Below are 19718 nucleotides of genomic sequence, written 5' to 3'. Positions count from 1 at the left end.
ACTCACTCATCTATAAAGTGGAATTTCGTATGAGTTGAGTCTGAAATTTTTGGAGGCTGGGGACAGGGAGAGGTGGAACACAACACTGCTGACAAACAAAGTCTTAAGGTATATTCATCACACAGCAATGCCGTGCCACTAGCTACAGTCTCTGACAACCCAGTTCTACAAAACCGAAAAGGCTTTCAAACCCTGCTGGTTATAAAACTTGTGTAGAGCTGCTCGGACCTCTTGGGATTAGATCCACAGGTAGAAAAACATCCATTCCGTTGACTTAGCTCTCGTGCAATATGTATAGAAAGATACATATTTGAAATGGCTCTCATTTTAGGGCTGGGGACAGAGAAGCGAAGGGGACAGTCTTCCTTTCTCTACCATCAAGTCTTGCGTCTGCATGGTTTGCTGGCCAACAATTGGCATTATTCTCAGAAAGTCATGCATTTAGTGAGAAGAAAAAGGTTCTGGCATTCCAGAAAGTTGGAGATTAGGAGGAATCGCACCGAAATCACAGCCTCTGAATTCCTTAATGTCAAGAAACCCTCACTTCTCTCTACCTCTTGCACAGGCTATTGCAAAGAAAGTGTAAGCTAGAAGAAGCACTGCTCTGTCCATATCTGCCTTGGCAGCCATTCAGGGAGGGGGATAAGAAAGGGGGAGGAGAAATAGGAGCGTAGGTGACCTACACAATGAAAAGGCAGAATTGGTGAACTTCTGCCCACTGAAATGATCCAAACGTAGTTGTTTCAGATGTGCCATCAGACTTCCCTATGCTTAATGTATGTATATACAAATATATAGCTCTGAGCTTAATAGATGTAGTTGTGGTTCTCCAGGAAAACACTGACACTGGATCTGCTGTGATTTATAGTGGATAGAAACATTGCTTATTCCCTAACCTCCTTCTGAAAGCCCTAATTGCATATTTTTCTCCATTGAGATATATATATATTTAACACTATTCGACGCTAGGAGAAAAAGCCTAATTGTTCTTGGCATTTAAGCAATACTAAGGTATTTGGACATTGATCGTATCTTCAGTGTTTTGGGTTTTGGTTTTTTTTAAAGTTAGTCTGGAAGAAAAAGATGCTGTCTCCCAATTAATGTTTTAAATTGATTTACTTGAGAAAATTCATACCATGAAAACCAACTCTGAAAAAAAGCCTCCTTTGAAGAAGAGAGTGAGATTCTTGCAAGGAAATCTCCGCTGAAACAAAGCTAGCCTTGGGACAGTAGACACTTTACAAAGAGAATGTTTCATGCTGATAACCATGAAAACAAAATGAAAGCCTGTACTTCAAGTTGCTTAATAACCATCTTAACGAGCAATCAAAAATTATATGCTATATCAACTGGCATACACTTCCAAAGAAACTCTGCCTTTAAAACTTCAGAGAAGTAAAATGGAAGGATTAGCAATAAATGTTTTAAATGCCTTCCTCTGTTGGCTTAGAGCTGGGTTTGCAGGGTACTACACAGTCTATTGCCAATACATTGACTTCTTTAAGCTATTTTCATTAAGTGCAGTATATTCTTCCCTTAAAATAAGATCTGAATCCATCATATGAGTTTTTTATATGCTATTCACATCTTCCAAGATGGTCTAGTGACAAGCAAATAAATCTTGGTCACCAGCCACCCCACTCTAGCCTACAGTTGTAACTGACCAAACTTTATTTTACATTGATTAATTTTCTATTAAACAATGTAGAAACTGCATCAAGCACTGAGACAGAGACGGATCAGAGAACATCCTGCTGTGAGATTTGTGATTATAAACTCTTTTGGAGTGAAATCCTGATTTATTCCTGATTCAGTCTGGTACATTTTAACAGACCATGGTCAGCTGTTGACAATGAAGATCCACTCAGATGGCTGAACTTCTGGGAATACTGCCTGAGATGTTGGGTCCTGTCTGTCAACTGGAGTGTTAGAGGTGGTCTGGAAATGCTTTGTGCTGCTCCTCAACCTTCACATACCCTCAAAACAGCTCCTCATGATGAATGCTTCTGAAGTTGCACTCAAGCACTGAAGAATAATTAATGAATTAGGTATAAGTGCTAAACTCTAAGAGGTTTATAGATGTGTTAAGCCTATGCAAAGCCTACTATGAAGCACCCAGAGAAGCACCCAACAGAATTATCTTTGAAAGATGGGTGTTGAAGGGGTACAGAGAGAGAAAAAGAGTCATATAAAAACAAACAGGACTTTTCTCTTAAAAACTCCTGCAGTTGAACTATTCCAGGAACCCCACGTGAAACCACTTCCTTCTGAAGGTGCTCATGTTGAGGTCGGAGGCCTGAGCCCGTAGGAGGTGACAGCTGAGGAGGTGTCAGCTTCACACATTTCTGGGATACTTGAGGCTGGTTTTCGAAAGCATGCTGCCACGTAACTCCCAACCCTTTTGAAGCAGGCTCATCTGCAGTGCTCTAAGCTCCCGCAGCATCAGTTTTACCAATGTTACTATCAGCAATTTAACATTTTCTTTGATCACAATCTTAGTATGAAAGGGGGCGAAGGATGATGAAATTTTGTTCAGCTTCTCAGTTTTATTAATGTGAATTTTTATTACTTACTCCCATTTTCCAACATATCGCACATGCTTTCCTTTTTATTGTCTACTAAAACCTGCTTTCAGCTACAAGATATGTAGAAGCTGTCTTTGCTAATGTGCTTGCAAATGCGTTAGGAAAGAAATATTTCAAATGAAGATAATACATTGTGAGTTCCTCGGGCACTTTGGGAAAATCAACGATAAAGAAGGCAAATTGATTGAACTGGCAAGTTGGCTGCACAGGTTGTTCTGAGAAAGCATTTTAACACTGAATGACCTCAGAGAGATGTGGATTAGCTGTTGTTTGTAATACCATTGCAGGCTAAGATGTAATGCTGATACATCTTCAATACACATTAAAGACTTCCCTTAAAATATTCTTACTAAACTGAAGTACTTAGAGTGGGATTTCAAAGTCCACATCTACTTGCAATGCCATCCTTGGATGAGAAGACTTATCATGTTGTGATGATATAAATTCATCCATAAATTCCTTTTTCTCTCTAATTGACTTAAGATTCCCAAAGACACCTAGCACAGATAGTTATGTCTACACTTTGGACACCTAAAGTTAAGTGAGATGATTTCTACCCTTACTTTCTTGAGATTGATCTTAATGCTCTTGCATAAGCCCTGGGAGCATTATATTTCTACAACTAAGAATTTTTTTATGTTATCTGAAAGCATGTTATAGTTTATATAGGATTTTCCAACATAACTCTAGCCAATTCCAGCTGTCATCAAACTTGGGATGGCTGTAGAAACAGGCCCTGGTGCAAAAGATCTTATTAGTTGGTCCTCACTACAGCTTCGTGAGACCTTTCTAGCACAGCCCTAATTTTCAATTTAACAGATGGTATAGTATGGTCAACAAGGAGATCTCAGGAAATTGAACAGAGACACTTCTGAGCCAACAAACTATAGGTTGTGTTCTTGGTATAGAGTAGTCTTTGTTACATGTTCTGACTGAATCTGGAGTGTTATCTTGATTCTTAGCTTGTTTCTCGGCTTCATAGTCACTATGAACATATTTTTCTTCTGACAAAAGTCCTGTATGCTTTGGAAAGAATTAATTTTCCTTTTAATAAAACAGATAGCTTAAAAAACCCCAAACTGCTGAACCTTACATGACTAATGGTAGAGGATCTTCTGATGTAAAGCTTACTACTCATTTGGTGCAACGGACAGACCAAGGAAAACTTCTTGAACTATTAAAAGGGGTTTCTAGAGGTCAGCTGGAGAATTTGCCTAGGGCAAGATACAATACAGATCTGGCATTCCCACAGAATGTGGGTTCTGTAACTCTGTCCCTTTTGAATTCCACTGTGGGGTTGTTTTGGGTTTTTTTGGTTTTTTTTTTTTTTTTTCCCCCCAAACATATTCTGCTTGTATTTTGATTATTGCATTTGCTGCAAGCAATTAAGTTTTTCTTGTAGTTCTTTTTCTAGATGGGATTCCTTTTTGGGAAGATGTTGAGCCTCCCTATGTTCCTATCAATCAGCTGCTGATACACAGTTTAAGACAGGATTATGCTGCTGTGAGAAAAAATTTTCTCCTCTGAGAAGAAAACATGTCAGAAAACCTGGAGGACTTGTAGGCAAATGAGTGCCATTTGAGGGCCTTTCTCCCTCTTTTCCAGTGGAACGATCCAGAAGAGTGGGACTGAATATACACCTCAGAAATAGCTGATAACTGTGGAGAATCAGTCTTAGATGTAAAGATGGATCACACTGAACTCTGGAGGCCATCACCAAATCAAATATAGCTAAAATCTGGCAAGAGTCTTCCTTCACTGGTAGATAGCAAAGAGCATACATGCTCCACAGCCCAATTTAATAAAGCCAGGATATACTGAGATCTTCACATGAGTATCATATGGCCTACCATGCCATGATGGATGAGTGGAGAAGAAGAGAAATACAGGAGATGATCTAATTTAGAGAATAGTCCTCTAAAACACATTTTCTTGGGGAAGAGAGGATTCTTACTTGTTTTGCCCCAAAGTAAACTAACACCACCAAGGACAGTGATGATCAGTTGGGCCAATTGCTACAATACTCGCATTGCCCAGAGCAGAGAATCAGAGGAAAATGCAGAAAGCAGATCTACCCTGAAACTCAAGGGTGAGTGTCTAGGATTTTCAGGAAAAGAAGCACAGCCAAAATTTCCAATTTTTCTGTTTTCAAAAAAGATGAAATAAACTTAGCAACTGCCTCAAGAAATACAAATTCAACTAATGAGTGTTGTTAATCATAACATAATAAACATTAGTAACATAACATGCAAATATTTATTCTCTTATGTACTATATCATGCTAAGAAGAAAATAATGCAGACTGAATTTTCAGATAAAACTGTTGTAAGGACACTCAAAGCCTTGGGTTTGCTGCTAAGAAGCTGAAGGTAAGGGCATAAAAAGCAGAAATCAGAAAGGTATTTTAGCTAGTTCTCAGAGAAGATAATTCAAAGGAGGCTAGGGAGCTACATGTTTTTGACATTAACGAAAACGTGCAGCACTGTGAAGTAAATGGACACTTAATTAACTTTAATAGATCTTAAAATTATTGACATTTAAGCACCCTTGATAAAAAGTTCTGATGTACTTTTAAAGTTTGGCCGCTCTTACAAAGGCATAGGCTGGGAGGAAAAGGAAAGATAGAGGGAGGCCTTTTTGGAGAATCAGAGAGATGTTGTGCAACATGCTACTTAAGCAAAAACTAGCACCATGCAGCTTAGCTCCAGTGTCAAAATAGTCATCACACCATTCCCACCACTAACAAAGGAAGAGACAGAGAGTGCTCAATTTACCTGGGAGAAATAAAGATTTCTGACTTATTTTGAAGTTCCCATTGAAAAATAGTTTCTCATAAATGGCGGAAAAAATTTAAGTAAACTGAAATAACCTACATTCATGTCTTTCACATTGTGGGATCTGCATGAACTGAGAATGGCGTTGAATGCAGTCTGAAAACAGAAACCAGGTATGACATCTCAACCGTTCCCTATTAAACAGACAAACAAAAAACCAGGCAAGCATCCTGTTCCTCTCTAGTCCATTGGGGGAAGATGATCGCCCTGCCTGCAAGGCACCTTCCTCTCTTGGAACTGATTAACTCAAGAACTTAAGCAGTTATTTCAAGTGTATATAATTTAGGTGCAAATTAGACGCTGAAGTTAGGCAGACAGAATACTACACAGCCAAACTTCATCTGCCCTCTCTCCTTTTTTGAGTTGGGAGAAAGTGCATGTTATGCATTAAAAAAAAGGTCCTCTGGAATTCCAATGCCCATTTAGTTTGAAAAGGTCATAAACATAAAGGTCAAGCTTCAAACTCTATATTAAACCATGCCTCTACATAAGCCTTCAGGGCTTTTGTTGACATTATTGTGAACTGTGCACGGAGGTCCAAAATCACAAAATACCAGATGGAACAGGATCAGGTCTAGGTTTTACAGCAGCACAGAAACCATCTCTTGCATCAGCAGTCCCATACAGCTTTCCATACACGACAACTAACTTCTACTAATAACCCATGTCTTTCATTGGGCTTTTCAGCACTAGACCTCAATGTTCTCCCAAAAGGAAAGTATCTTTTTTTCTTCCACATGATGGTATTGAGGAACAAGGAGATAAAGTGGTTTTTTTATAGTGACACTGACTAAAGGCAGCAAAGATAATGTAAATATACAGTACTCTGTCTCATAAAACTCTTAGGGTGGTTTTTGTCTTTGTACCTTGTATGCAGAGCATCTGGAACAACAGGGTCTTCTGCGTGCCCAGGATTGTTGGCTATTCCTATTGCAGAAATGAGTGCAGTTCCTAGTGCTATTATTTATAACAGCAGTAATATTTAATGACAACTTTCATATGGTAACGGTACCGAAATGGATGGTCAGGGTCACCGATTTCTCATTAAGTCTAGGGAAGCTCTGTCTCCATGACCCTCTGCAGTGATGCAGCATCTTGCAGCATCAGGAGCTACAGCCTATAGGGAAACCATGAGGGTTGTTTAAATAGCAAAAATCTTCTTCTAAACCATTTGAATTATTTTAGCCATAAAGGTCACATTAAATGACAAATTAAAGGCTTAAATTTCGTAACGCTCTCCCCATCATCTCTGTTTGGTAGGCAAAAAATGAAATATTATTATAAAGTATTGCTAGATTGCAAGTGACTCTAATAATGTAAAAGAACATAGCGGAAGAGCGGGAGCTTCTCTCAGTGCTTAACAGAGGCAGCATTTTAATGAGAGTTGGTGAATTTGCCAAGGAAGGGACCAAAAGGCTGTGAAAGGCAGAGGGGTCCAGCAAAAGGTTCAAATGGGAAAAAGTGTCAATAACATCAATAAAGATGGATTTCTCCCGGGAGGGAAATTAGGGTCAGTGAGGAAGAGAAAGGGAATGTAAACATTAGCTAATAAATTGCATGTAGCATACTGAAATAACCAAGGGAATAGGAAGAAAACTGTAGGAAACATATGCTGTCCCGCCCCAGGGGCTAGCGGGAACCCTAGAACATGATAATAGCTTTGGGTTTATTTTTAATGTGGTTGGCACATCAGAAACCATGCTGCAAATTCAAAGAGGAAATGTTGCTGCTTTTGTCTTTCATCTGCACAAACTGGCAATAAAAGGTGGATGAAAACGACTCTGACAGACCCTTTCTCTTGCGGTCCTTGTCCTTCCTGTTGGCTAAAGCCATCCACAAACAGCTATGCTGAAACGAGAGCCAGGCTCAATCCCTGTAAATAAAGACTGCTGATGCACCCTTTCCCCTAAGTCTGTGGCAAAGGCTTTTTGTTTCTCTAATCTTTCATATAGTATTTGCTTTATAACCCTTCATTTAAATAACACCACTTTGTGCAGACGCAGTGTTTTACATCCAAAGGTATACAAACATTATGTACAAGTATCTGCAAATATTAAGTAGCACAATAACTTTGCAGGGTCGTTGTGCTGCTGGGGAAAGTCTCATTTTGGAGATGTTAAATGAGTTATTTTAAATAATGTAACAGAATCAGCAGCAGAAGCAGGAAAGAAATGCTTAGGAACATTGATTCCTGTTTCTCCTCTGCAACCAAGTGAGACCCTCTACTCCCTGTCTTTTTGGCAGCTACATCCTTAGTTGCATTTCCCCGTGATTTTAAGACCACTGCTTCTACGGCTTCTCCTCCTCTTTGCTAAGGATATTTCTCCCTCGCTATTTTTATGAGCAATTTTATGTAAGGCAATTTTGTGGTTGAAATCTCACATCAAAACACATTTCTCTTTTTCAGCTTGCATTCACGACAAACTTTTGGTGGCTCCATTTGTAACCCATATGTTGATGCATCCCATTCTGTTTCACAGTTAAATGGATGGCACTGGACTGTGAAAAGTTTGAATTAATTATTTGTGATAAACTGCGGAAAATCCGTGAATAAAATGATAATAATTGGACAGAAATACGTTAAAAGCTGTCATAGAAAGAAACGCAGCACATCCATGTGTCGCATCGCATCCTGTCACAGGCACTTATGAAAGATGTAATATAAATTGTCTCAAAGAACTTGCAAAAATAAAAGGCAGCCTGGATAGTTGTATTTTAGCAAATGTGTTTGCACTAAGGGTACCTTCTGTTGAACAGTTCTGCCCACAAGCTGTCTGTAGAATATAGAACATCTCTCGAGCATGCTTGCCACCTTGAAGCAGGGCAGTCGGAAGCAGAAAAAAAAGAACAGAATGCAGAAAAAAAGGTGAAGAAAGAGAGAAATGAGGGACAGCAAGTCTAAGTACCATAAATACATTTAGAAATGAGTTTAGCAAAGTATGACAATAGAATTTAAATGACAGACAACATTAAGATTGCAGTAAATAACATAGTACGAAAAAAAACAATTCAGCCATACAGCGCTTTTTTTTCAGCTTAGCTAAGGAGTCATAACAAAAGCAGGAATATTATTATTATTATTGTTATCGCTATATTAAAATTGCATTTTCATTTCAGCATTACAAAAGTGGGTTTAATTTGGGGGGGACAGTTCACAGTTAGTTTTCTTGCTCTCAAACCCACACATCCATATGCTTTGCTTCTGAAGCGTCCTCCTTACGCCCTTGGCTCCCAACTTACCAACAATATCAAACCAGAGAGGAATGTTAGATGGCTGCACAGAGACCACCCCAACGATTTCTGTCACTTTATCGTTTTCCATGACGGTGAAGTTGTAAAAGGGTTCATCGAAAGTCAGGGGCACGGGCGAGGGCGCAGGCTTTTTTATCCACTCAATATGGAGGCGTGCAGTTGAAGATTTTTGGGGCCGGCCATTGTCCACTGCTTTTATCTGGCAGGTACAAAGAAAAGAGGACTCAGACTGAGCATCAGACTTAGCAGTTCAGACCTAATTCTATCACATGACGATGACTGCTTGGAAAATGATCTTTTTAATCCTTTATGTAACATCCCACGAAAAAAGAGGGCGAAAAGGACTTCTTTCTCAATTCTCAATGTTTTCCATTACACTTTGACTTTTTACTGAAAAGACTGATTTCAAACTGAAATGTTTTGTTTCAGAAATGTTGGTGTGTGGCCTCCTACAGATGCAATTCAAGTGCTCCCCGCACAGATCCTCCTCTCCAGAACCAGCTTCCCTCTCCGATTTCATCTTCCACCCAGTCCCCTCTTGCAGCAAAGCTGGGAGCTTTATAATGACCCTCTGGGACATCGTGCCCTTGTGACACGTGCTCACCCAGACCATGTCTGATTGCTTTAAAAAGGCATCTGTATTGCAAATAAGATTGATACTCCTTACATTGCCTTCTTCAGGATCTTTAATTGAGTTAAGTAAGTTTCAGATCATTTCCCCCGTTGTCCAAAACAAATATAATTTAAAATTTTGCCATACTTATTTTCCTTGCTTTCTCCTCTCTGTCATGTTCATTAAGAGTTGCCCAGCTTGGTGCTAATTCTTTTTATTATAATGTCCTCTAAAGGGATGCATAGACTTGATATTTGCCTGGCATGCTTTACAGTTTTAGCACAGAAAAGACAAGATGAGCAGCAACAAACACTGGGTATAAGGAAAGGGAGAACTTCGGTTACAAAACGGGTGCTTTGGTGAATAACATCAATGTCAATCAAAGGGGTTTTCTTTTAAAACTGAAGGAAATGTTTCTGGCTATATAGGACCACTGGTGTAAATATGCTGTTACTATGCTGGTTAAAAATGGGAAGTATTTTCCTGAAATACCATACCCTATTTCTTTCTCTGGAAATGTGTTAAGTGGGTTTGGTGCTAACACTCGCCCCCCTGCTCTGTTCAAGGTGGGCAGGTCCTTAGTGAAAAGATGCTGAGGGTGTGATGAGCAGTTTCAAGGTAGAAAACCTTCAGCTGCTGAATTATAATAATGGCCAGATCCCAGATGTGACTTCCAGCTGTGCACAGGGAAAGGCACCCACTCACCCAAAGGGTGCTCTACTCTGGTCACTAGGTATTTCTCAATATTTCGGTATTTATTCATTTTCCTGTCACAGTTTCCAACCCTATGAAGGTATCCAAACAGACACCCATTACTGTAAGTGACATTGCTTCCTTTACTATGGGCCAGACTGTGGACCTCCAACATTTTTTTGTCAACTCCTTACGTACAACTTGTTGGCTTATTGCTGTAGATGAAGAGTGCACATTCCAGTCTTATATTGCTTTATATCAACACCACCGTCTTGTATTCTTTCTTTCTTTGACCTTGTCTATATGATTTGAGTTTTGGCAGAAGTATTTTGACTGAGATTTCTTTTAACTGAAATTGCTGCCATACTTATACCCTTTAATGTGGTGAGAAGGGTACTACAACATACTGTACACACAGCACCCCCCACCCCCCACCCCTGAAGCCACCTAACTTGGACAGTATAAGGACCTTTCCATGAGGGCAAGCAGTTGTGTGCACACACAAGGTGAATAACCATTCATAGTGGTATCTGCCCGGTTCAACACGATACAACTTTGTGAGCAGACAAGCCCTTGGTCTTCATTTCTGTGTATTCAAGGGAATGACTTGCACCAACAATTTGCAAGTTGACTGAACAGTCTGAGAATAGTTCACTACGTGCAATACCATGAATGCTCTCTTAGACTCCATTTTTTGGCAGCAGTTCTATAAGAATACTAGATTTCTTAATACAGTCAGATCTTACATATAGGTCATACATTAAACACAGTCTTTATACAGTCTATAAACGTCACTCTTTATACAAGCATGCCTATTTCTAAAACAAAGTCAGTCAAACCGTGGGTTCTTATGTCGATGGAAGAGCACGTACTGTTAAGATGTCATAACTCCCTGCTGTGAACTGCTTTCTGGAAGAAACCATCCCTGTTTTGGGATCAATAAAAAATTTCCCATCATCGTTTCCATCCACAACACTGTACGAGATTTCTGCATTAGGGCCTTCGTCTTTGTCAAAAGCAAAAGCTCTGTAGATCGGCTCCCCTCTTTTCTTACGGTCCCTCTCTGGCAGCTTGATCTGATAGACTTTCTCTGGAAACTGAGGTTTGTTATCATTCTCATCCAGAACCTGGACGACCACCCAAACGGAGGACTGCCTGGGAGATGTGCCCCCATCTGAGACGGTTACCTGAAAAACAACAGCGGGAGAAGCATTACTCTCAACAGGTACAGCAGACTTCATAACTTGAAAAAACCATAAAACATAAGGAAACACCTCTCCCTCCCGAAACCTAACCTGCAGTTTACACAGTCTTCTCTGTACAAAGACATGCTTACTATAAACATGCTCCGTGCCTAACTCAAATATGCCCACAGTGGCAAATAAAGGAATTAGGAAGACGTTTTTACTTTTGAGATGAACCTGAAATGGGGAACCTGTGGACTAGGAATCTATTTCTTAAAATATAAAATCCTTTTATCTGAAATTCTGCAAGTTGATCTCAGAAGAGAGAACTGGAATTAACCCATTAAGCAGGATCCCTGCTTTTTTGCAAACGTATTTTTAAGTTTCTTCTGTCACACAATGAATCTGAAAGATGCATTTCTTCTTCAATCCTGAAAGAATCTCTGTCACTTTTTTTCTATTAATTATTTGGAATTTCTTAAACAACAAAAGAATTTCTGTCAGTTCTTTTCATTCATTACCTGAGATTTGACAGCTCATTAATTCTCCAAAACTGCTTTATATGATTGTAAAGGGCACAGAGAAGCAGGTAGCAAAAAATATCTGCTGCATTGTGTAAAGAGCACACTGTGCTGGCAAAAACATGTAAGAAACAAAATCTTTGAGACAAAAGTTAATTAGTAATTTAGTCGCAACTTAAACAGAATTACTAATAATTTTCAGTCTGAAACGCTGTGAAAATGAAATGATCCAAGATCAACCAGCACTCAAGAGATTTAATAATATGCCTTCAAAATGCAATCAATATGTTTCAAAATTCTCCCTCAATATTTCGATTGCATTTTTTAAAGAGAAAGAAATAAGGCAGAAAGTTATTTCTGTTTCCATGAAAGAAGTTCAAATTTCACTTTCAGCTACATATGCTAACATGCCAATTCCCACAGCAGCAATTTTTGATGATAGTGAGCCAAGATATTACATACCGTTCCCTGCTCATACTGATCACTGCGCATCAATTGCTTTGCTGGTTAACTCCTTGATGCTTTATTTTTCCTTAAATGTTTCTGTGTCCCCTTACAAATCATACAGTCCTGACGTTCAATCCTTAGGCAAAGCAAAATTTTCTGGGAATAATGTCTCTTGCCATTGTCCCCTCCTTGCAAGAAGAAATCTAAACTTAGGGTAACCCCAATTTAGTACTAAGATCAGCAGAAAAACCACAACATTTTCTAAGAGAAGGGTAAAAGACCTTTTCCATTTCCTGTATTTAACGATACTTTTAAAAACTGATACAGTGGAAAGGAGCGGGCTGACAGCCTTAGGGACTGAAACATCTTACTTACAGAAAAATAAATGGTATGGCAATATATAGCGGCAATGTAAAATCCCCCAAATCAGCCCATAACTCACTTGGAGAGCGGAGCCTTTCCTCCCAACAACACGTATCAGCCTCAGGCCTTTCTCTCCTAAGACTGTCACCAGGGTTGGCAATTAGCACTTGTTGGGATCGCCACCTCGTGATGGGGATGACGGTCTGCGGAGAGCTGGACGGGGACCATCCCCATCCTGCAAAGCCACCAACGCGCCATCTGTCAGTCACCGGCGAAGGGGTGCGGGGAGAGGACCCGCAGCTCATTACTGGTGTATTCAGCCATCCAGTTCGCACTCGCTACACTTTCAAAAATAGCATTTATAATGCCGAAAGCCTGCACACATGGCTGCGAATCTGCCTTTCCACCCGGTGAGAGCGACCTCAGCCTCTCCACTCCACCACTCCGGGAGAACTTCAGAGCTTCTGCAGCAAACAAAAAGCCAATTCTGCCAATTCTCCTATTACAGGCTTTCAGCAATAAATAACTTTTGTCCCCGTTAGAGGCTGATCCCCTCTATTTCTGTTCTACTCTGGTGCATCTGGCCAAGCTCTCGGCAAGAGCACAGGTTAACAAAGAAAAACCTTTTTCAGGATTTCTGCTGACTCCACAGATAAAATAATCAATGATGCCAGGCAGTACAAGCTGTACTGCACAGAAACAATGGGAGACACACTTATTTAAATGCTGGTCAAAAATACCAACAAAATACTTTTTTGGTGGGTAATGTTCTTAATGGTTAGAAAATACTAGCAAGATTTAGGAAACTCTTGTTTTCTGAACAGAACATCACTCAACTTTTACAAAAAAAAAAAGACATTTTCTTCAACCTGCTAGCAGTCATCTACTAAAAAACGTGGGGGGTGACATAGGAAGTTTACAACTAATAACGATAATAAAAATCTCTGAAAACCACAGTGGTATAAATAGTCAAATGACTATGATGAAAAACCTACTTAAGTCAAGAGGCTGCTCAAGTAGCGAAGCTGTCCTCCTGTCTTACCAATACACAGTTTCACAGTTTGCTAGGTTAGTGCTGAAATCCTGACCAACGTGGTGGTGTGGCAGTAAATACGTGCATGCATTTGTTTGTTTTTGTAAGCCCAAACTTGTGGGAAATCCATTCAATAACAGAAAAGTGCCACTGAAAATATTTGCTGACAGTTAATTGAAAATAGTAATGGCTATAACACGAAATGTCAGCTAATTAACAGAAACTAACATAGAAGGCCTGAAGTTAGTTAATTCTACTCTGTCTAAAACTTTACGTCCCTGGAGAGGAAAATGTTATGTACCAGCTAAGCCTTTTTCTCTGGGTGACACTCAAAACTTTTCAAAATGACGGGCTCCAGCTCTGCTAGAAAAGCTCTGAGTGCCAGACACAGGACCTGACGTGTGACTTAAAGCTCTCTCTTTGCAGGCATGTAAATTAATTAATTAAGCTGCCCTCACACCAGCGATGTGATTATTTCCCTAACTGTAAATCTGCGCCCTGGCTGACCCCTCTTTTCTGCTCCATCAGCCTGACCCCAGCCTGGCTTTTCAGGTTCCAGCCGTAAACAGGGTAAAAGAGCTGCAAACATTTCCTCTGCCCATACAGAAAAAAACGACAGCACATTCAAACAAAATAACAAATCGCTGCCAGTTCAAAATTGTTCCCAGACAAAAATGGGGAGGACCGGAGAGGTCATTCAGCACACCTCTCTGCAAATACCGTTTCCATAAGGACACTGTATCACACCAGCACTTAGGGGCCCCTCTAACAAAGGCAAATTTGATTCAAACATTACCACAGTTCTCAGCAAAAACCTTAAACAGCTGGGAATTACAGTGAAAAGTAACCAGGGAGGGGAGGGAGGTTGGGGCGTTTGTAGGACAAAGATACAAAAGCTAATTCACAGCTGATATCTCTGGAAATGTGAAAGGCAGATGTGCAAGGCACAGGAGAGCTTGCCAGGAGAGAAGCTGTAATTCAGGACCAGTGAGGTTCTTTTGTTTAGAAACCTGCAGACGGCATGGTAGAGAAAAAATCAGAGAAGAAAGGTGATATAGGTGAATGACAAACTGTCTCAATATATGCTTGTAAAGATGTGCCATCAAAAACCCAACAAGAGGTGACTCTCACAGTAATCAAGATGGGGAATTAGTGAGGACCGGAATGAAAGCTTTCCTAGAGGAGATGAAGAATGGCTGCTTGGTAAGCATGTGATTTCCTAAATGCTGAACACCTTCTCCAGTCTATGTGCAGTGGTTGGCATCCAGACACAATGGGTGCAGACAGGCCCATGTGCAACCTGAGATGGGCCGGCCATCTACTATCCCCTCTGCTCTTCTGGTTAGATATTGCTGCTAATGCTGCATCAACACAGCCTAAACAGAGGATAAGACCTCCCAAAGTTGGGATACAGCCATGAAAGCAGCTGAGTTTTGTCTCTCTGACCAACCATACGAAGGGTTGGTCCATTCACCAAGGGTGGAATATCTTAAAAGGAATGTGATGACATGTTTAATGGGGTCTGATGGAACCAGACAGCAAGAACAATATGAACTTTATACACCACTTTCATGGCGAAATCCTAAGCATCACTGCTGTTTTCCCACAACCTACAGACAGTTCCACTGTATCTTTCTTCATAAAATGAGCACTTTCTGTCAGGCATCTGCATTTTCCCATTGGCTTTAAGGTTTATGACTTACTGAACCCTGTCAGCCAATACACATATAGGTATTGGTTACCTGGAAATTTCTTTGCTAGAGTAACAACATTCACACATCCTTTACAATGATTCCTTCAGCTGGATGGACCAGGACAAGACCTCCTGAAATTCCCTCTACTTACATCAGACATGTATTTTTGGAGAAAAACACACAAAAATATCTCCTTCTGCAGAATATGACAAATTCAGTATAGTAACAGAACTTTCAATACCCATTTCTTCTGCAGGATCTACTTCAGTAGGTTTGGCCTACAGACATTAACACTACCTTTCCTACAGGACTGAAATACTCTTTCATATTCATGTTTTTGTTCAAGTCCACAGATCAACTACAAAGAGATTTCCATAGCAGTGGACCTTCTCAATGAAAACCAAGGTCAACACTAACTGTTAACATACAACAGCTTGAATGTTAGATATGAAATTTTTTTCTTTTTATGACCATGGAGAAGGCATGGAGGAGACATCTACTTTGAAAGTATTGGCTAAAACACAGTGTCAGTCTAGCAGACCTCAGTGCTGGTGACAAAAATAATTTTGCCTTGAGACAGTCACTCCTCCTGTGAATTGGACTGTGACACTTAACTGAAGGAGGATTAGCTCTTGAATTTTTTCAGAATACGAATGCAGCTGTGAGGACCACCCTCCTGAATTAAAAGTACAATATTGAGTCTCATTAACAAAAGCTCATGACTTCCAAGATAATTATTAACTCAGCTGGAGAGAGTAGCTAGCAGGGATCTTACTTCAACAACTATAACAAGACAATCAGCAGGTGTTTAATGTGAATTATCAAGCCTGGAGAAGAACAAGAATCTTCTTCCATATCATTCCTTGGCAGGAGGAAGTACTCAGTCAACCCAATTTTTACATTAAGAGGAACTGTCACATTACTGTCATTAGCATTGCAAAATGCTGAAGATGTCATATTTGCTTGTTTATTTTCGTTCGTGTGATACTGCTTAATGCAAAAAGAGCGAGCTGAGATGCCTGTGTCTCATCTGGGGAGCGTGAACAATGAGGATTTCAGGTAAAAGTCTCCCTTCCCCAACCAGAAACGCCAATTTTGCTTCAGAAAACTTCAGAAAAGAGAATCTGGTTGAGTTACTGGAGACAGAAAAATGATCAAAGGGAGCCTGAGAGCTGAGGCATACCCCTGCTGTTAGGGACTAATGCATTTGTTTCTTCTGCCAATGTGCAAAGGAGATGCAATACCTATTGTAAGAGTCTCTGGAATTCAGCCCAAGCAAGAGAAATAAAAGATTATAAAGGAGAGCTCATTGAGGGATGAATGGAACTTTAAAGTCAAATACACTGAACCACTATCTCTGTCTGCTTCAGAGAGAGACTAATATTTGCAGCTAAATTCTTACAAGGAAATAGTTTTCTGAAATGCATTGTATTACTGAGCTACATGTTGGATTATTGCTACAAAGCAGAGGCCGTGTAGCTCAAAGATAGACAGGAGAGAAAAAAGAGGTACAAATTTTTTTTTTTCAGTTCAACAGAAATACTGAGTTAGCTGTAGTAAACTAGATGCCTTCTCTTTCTAATCTTTTATTTGGCAACTGTGGAAAAGAAGTGGGCAGTTGCTTATTTTACTTATCCTAATAGAATGCATTGCTGTCCCAAAAGACAAATGTCTTAAACACTTCTTGTAGGAAAGAGTGCCAATCATATCAATATGATCCATCTCTCCTTATTTCATTTACAATGTGCTAATCTGGGAACTCTTATTTCCAATCATAAAAAAATTAATACATTCACTCTGGCCAGCTATGAGAAATAAATAATTTAGAGTACATTTTAAATACAGACTATTACTGACACAAACACTCTAGGTGGCTGATTAGGAAAGTCAATGGCTTCCAGCCACATTCAAGCTAGAAAACGATGCATAATGGCCTGTTATACCATTTGAGAATTAACGATGACATCAGGTAATTTCAACGCTGTATTGCCAAAAGACAGGAAGGCAGGCAGGCAGGCTTTTGCATTTGGAGTTAAATGCTCCCTGGAGTATCTGCAAACCTAAATATTAGAAGAGTGTACTGAAGAAAGTCTTAGAGGCTTCAAATCTTAACTTTTGTGTGACACTCACAGTACTGAGACTAGTAGATGGTAACCAAATGACCTGGCAGAATGAAATAGCAGAATGGGTGACTTAAAGGTCCAGAAATACTACTACCACTACTACAACAACAACAACAACAACAACAACATTTATCCTGTGTCATACTTTATTCTATGAGCTTTTTGAAAATTGAAACAGTAAACAAGAGTCATAAACTCTGAAAAGAAACTTAAGACTTGTATTTTAGCTTTAGCAGCAATACAGGGAAGGATCTGCATAGTTCTTGACAGTGACTCTCTAAAAGAAAAATAGTAAATTTCCATGGGCATTGCTTTTAAAGTTCATTACATTTTGGAAATCCTGGCAACCTTTGTGCATCAGGCTGTATTTATAATGTTCTTGAACCAACACGTGCTAAGGTAAGTCCAGAACCACCCATTACTCCATTAAATTCCCAGGACAACAGAGCAGCCTGTCCTATGTTAAAACAAACTCCTTTAGGCAATCTCAGAACAGTATCTTCCCCTTCTTTTCACGAAGTAAAAAGAAAACTATAGTCCTCAGCAATGGCAAGCTCGTATTATTTTGCTTTTGAGAAACCGCAGATAAAACTTGCCCAGTAGTGACTCTAAGTCGATCACTTTGCGGAAGTCCAAATGTACCTCCTACTTCCACTGGTGGAGTTAAATACAGATAATCTTCACTTCTACTGCCTAACAGTAGTGTGTAATCACTTATGATTCAGCAGAAATCATCTGGTAAGAAAAAGCATTGCTCAGCTAGGACTTTTCCTGAACTTCTAGGTGATAACACCAAGATCAGAAGTGCTGCCTGAAACTCTGCATGTATCATATCCCATGCTAAGCAGTTTGCAAAGTTTGTAACTGGAGGATTGGAAAATTCGAGATGATCATAGTAGGAACATCGACCTCAGTCTCCAAATAACAACTGTAAAGGTCTTTTCAGTACATCAAGAACTTCCGTTCTTTGTTCATGAGGCTACAACAATGAATCTCACTACCCCAGCATATAATGAAGAAAAATTTGGAAAGCAGAAGAATACACTCCAAATAGTCCTCTGATAATATCTGGACCCAAGGACATTTATCCGCCTTCAGACAGACACCTTAAAAACAAGATAAAGACTGATATGCAATTGCTTAAAAATATTTTTTATAAGCACATGGAAGCTCTTTAGGAACAATCTATTACTAAACAGAAGTATAACTACCCTCATAGCCTCTAAATGAGAAAGGAGATAAAAGTTGTGTATTGATCTTCACAGTAAACTTTGAAGAAGGTGTTTAGTTCCTGCTGATAGTGAAGAATAAAATCAAAGAGCTTTGTGAACAGAAAATGAGGAGTAGTCAAATCTGAGAATATTTCACTTCAAGCAGCTTTAAATAACATAAAGCTTGCAAATTAAGATATTTAGGCAGTTTAATGTTAGTAGAAATCTCTATGTAAATTGTAATTCCATTCATACCTGAATAGCTACTTCAGCCATTTGTGGATTTCGCTTTTCTCATGACAAGAAACACCTGTGATCAAATATTGATAAGTTCACCTCTATCAGATCTACCTCTGCCCATGACACCCTTCTCCAAAAATCTTATCTCAGCACTCAGGAAATACAGTAGCTTTCACTTCAGAAGAGGTATGCATCAACTTCTAAGCTCACTGCACTGCCCTTTTCTCAGATATTCAACTACCCTTCCTCTTCCATCCACAAAAGTCACTTGATTCCCATCTTCACTATAAGCAGGAATCAAACACCTTCTTCAAAGTTTCCTCAAAATTATGAAGATCATTACACATCCCCAATCTTCCCTTTTTCATACTAGACCAATCAATACATGTAGCCATGTACTAGCAAGAAAACCATTCTGGCTATTAATAAAGACATACGATTTTCTTCATGCTTCCAAGATGTTTTTCCCAATTTAATAATTTATTTCATGTTTTATCTATCAGCAGAAAGGCTATGCTCAAAAATATATGCTGATATATTGTCAAAATTTAATCAAGCTATAGTACTAGTCACTGTGGAGTTATTTAATCAAGCAGCAAAACGATATATACTTTACATTTGTGCTCTGGTGTGCAGTTGTATCAGTTTGTTGTATAGGTCCCCAGATATTCAGTGATGGGAAATTAAGGTACAGCAACTCTTTTAGCAGAAACTCTTGAATTTGGCAGAGGTGATTTCCTGTGTGTGGCAATAGCCCTCCATCTATTTTGCAGTAAGTCAGCACCACTGCCTCATGCTAACGTGATACATGCTGTTGAATTTACTCTAAAAAAAGAGCTAATATGAAGGAGCTTGCTCTGCATGCCCTTAGAAATATTGTGTGGCATGCAGCTTCTGGTACAACAGAGTAATAACTTCAACTAAA

General features: G+C 39.5%; 1 protein-coding gene across 2 annotated transcripts in view; it reads right to left on the bottom strand.

Annotated features, from left to right (window-relative positions):
• The window catches only part of FAT3 (FAT atypical cadherin 3), a 323651-nt gene that overhangs the window by 95574 nt on the left and 208359 nt on the right, over positions 1-19718 (bottom strand). For both annotated transcript variants that reach the window (XM_059827150.1, XM_059827219.1), the window contains exons 4-5: positions 10850-11164; positions 8660-8870 (exon numbers count right to left, since the gene is read on the bottom strand). In XM_059827150.1, coding sequence (XP_059683133.1) covers positions 8660-8870; positions 10850-11164 — 526 coding nt within the window. The remainder of the gene's footprint in view (positions 1-8659; positions 8871-10849; positions 11165-19718) is intronic.

This window comes from Gavia stellata, chromosome 1 (assembly GCF_030936135.1).
Source record: "Gavia stellata isolate bGavSte3 chromosome 1, bGavSte3.hap2, whole genome shotgun sequence".
NCBI lineage: Eukaryota > Metazoa > Chordata > Aves > Gaviiformes > Gaviidae > Gavia > Gavia stellata.
This window is presented reverse-complemented; position numbering and strand designations above follow the sequence as displayed.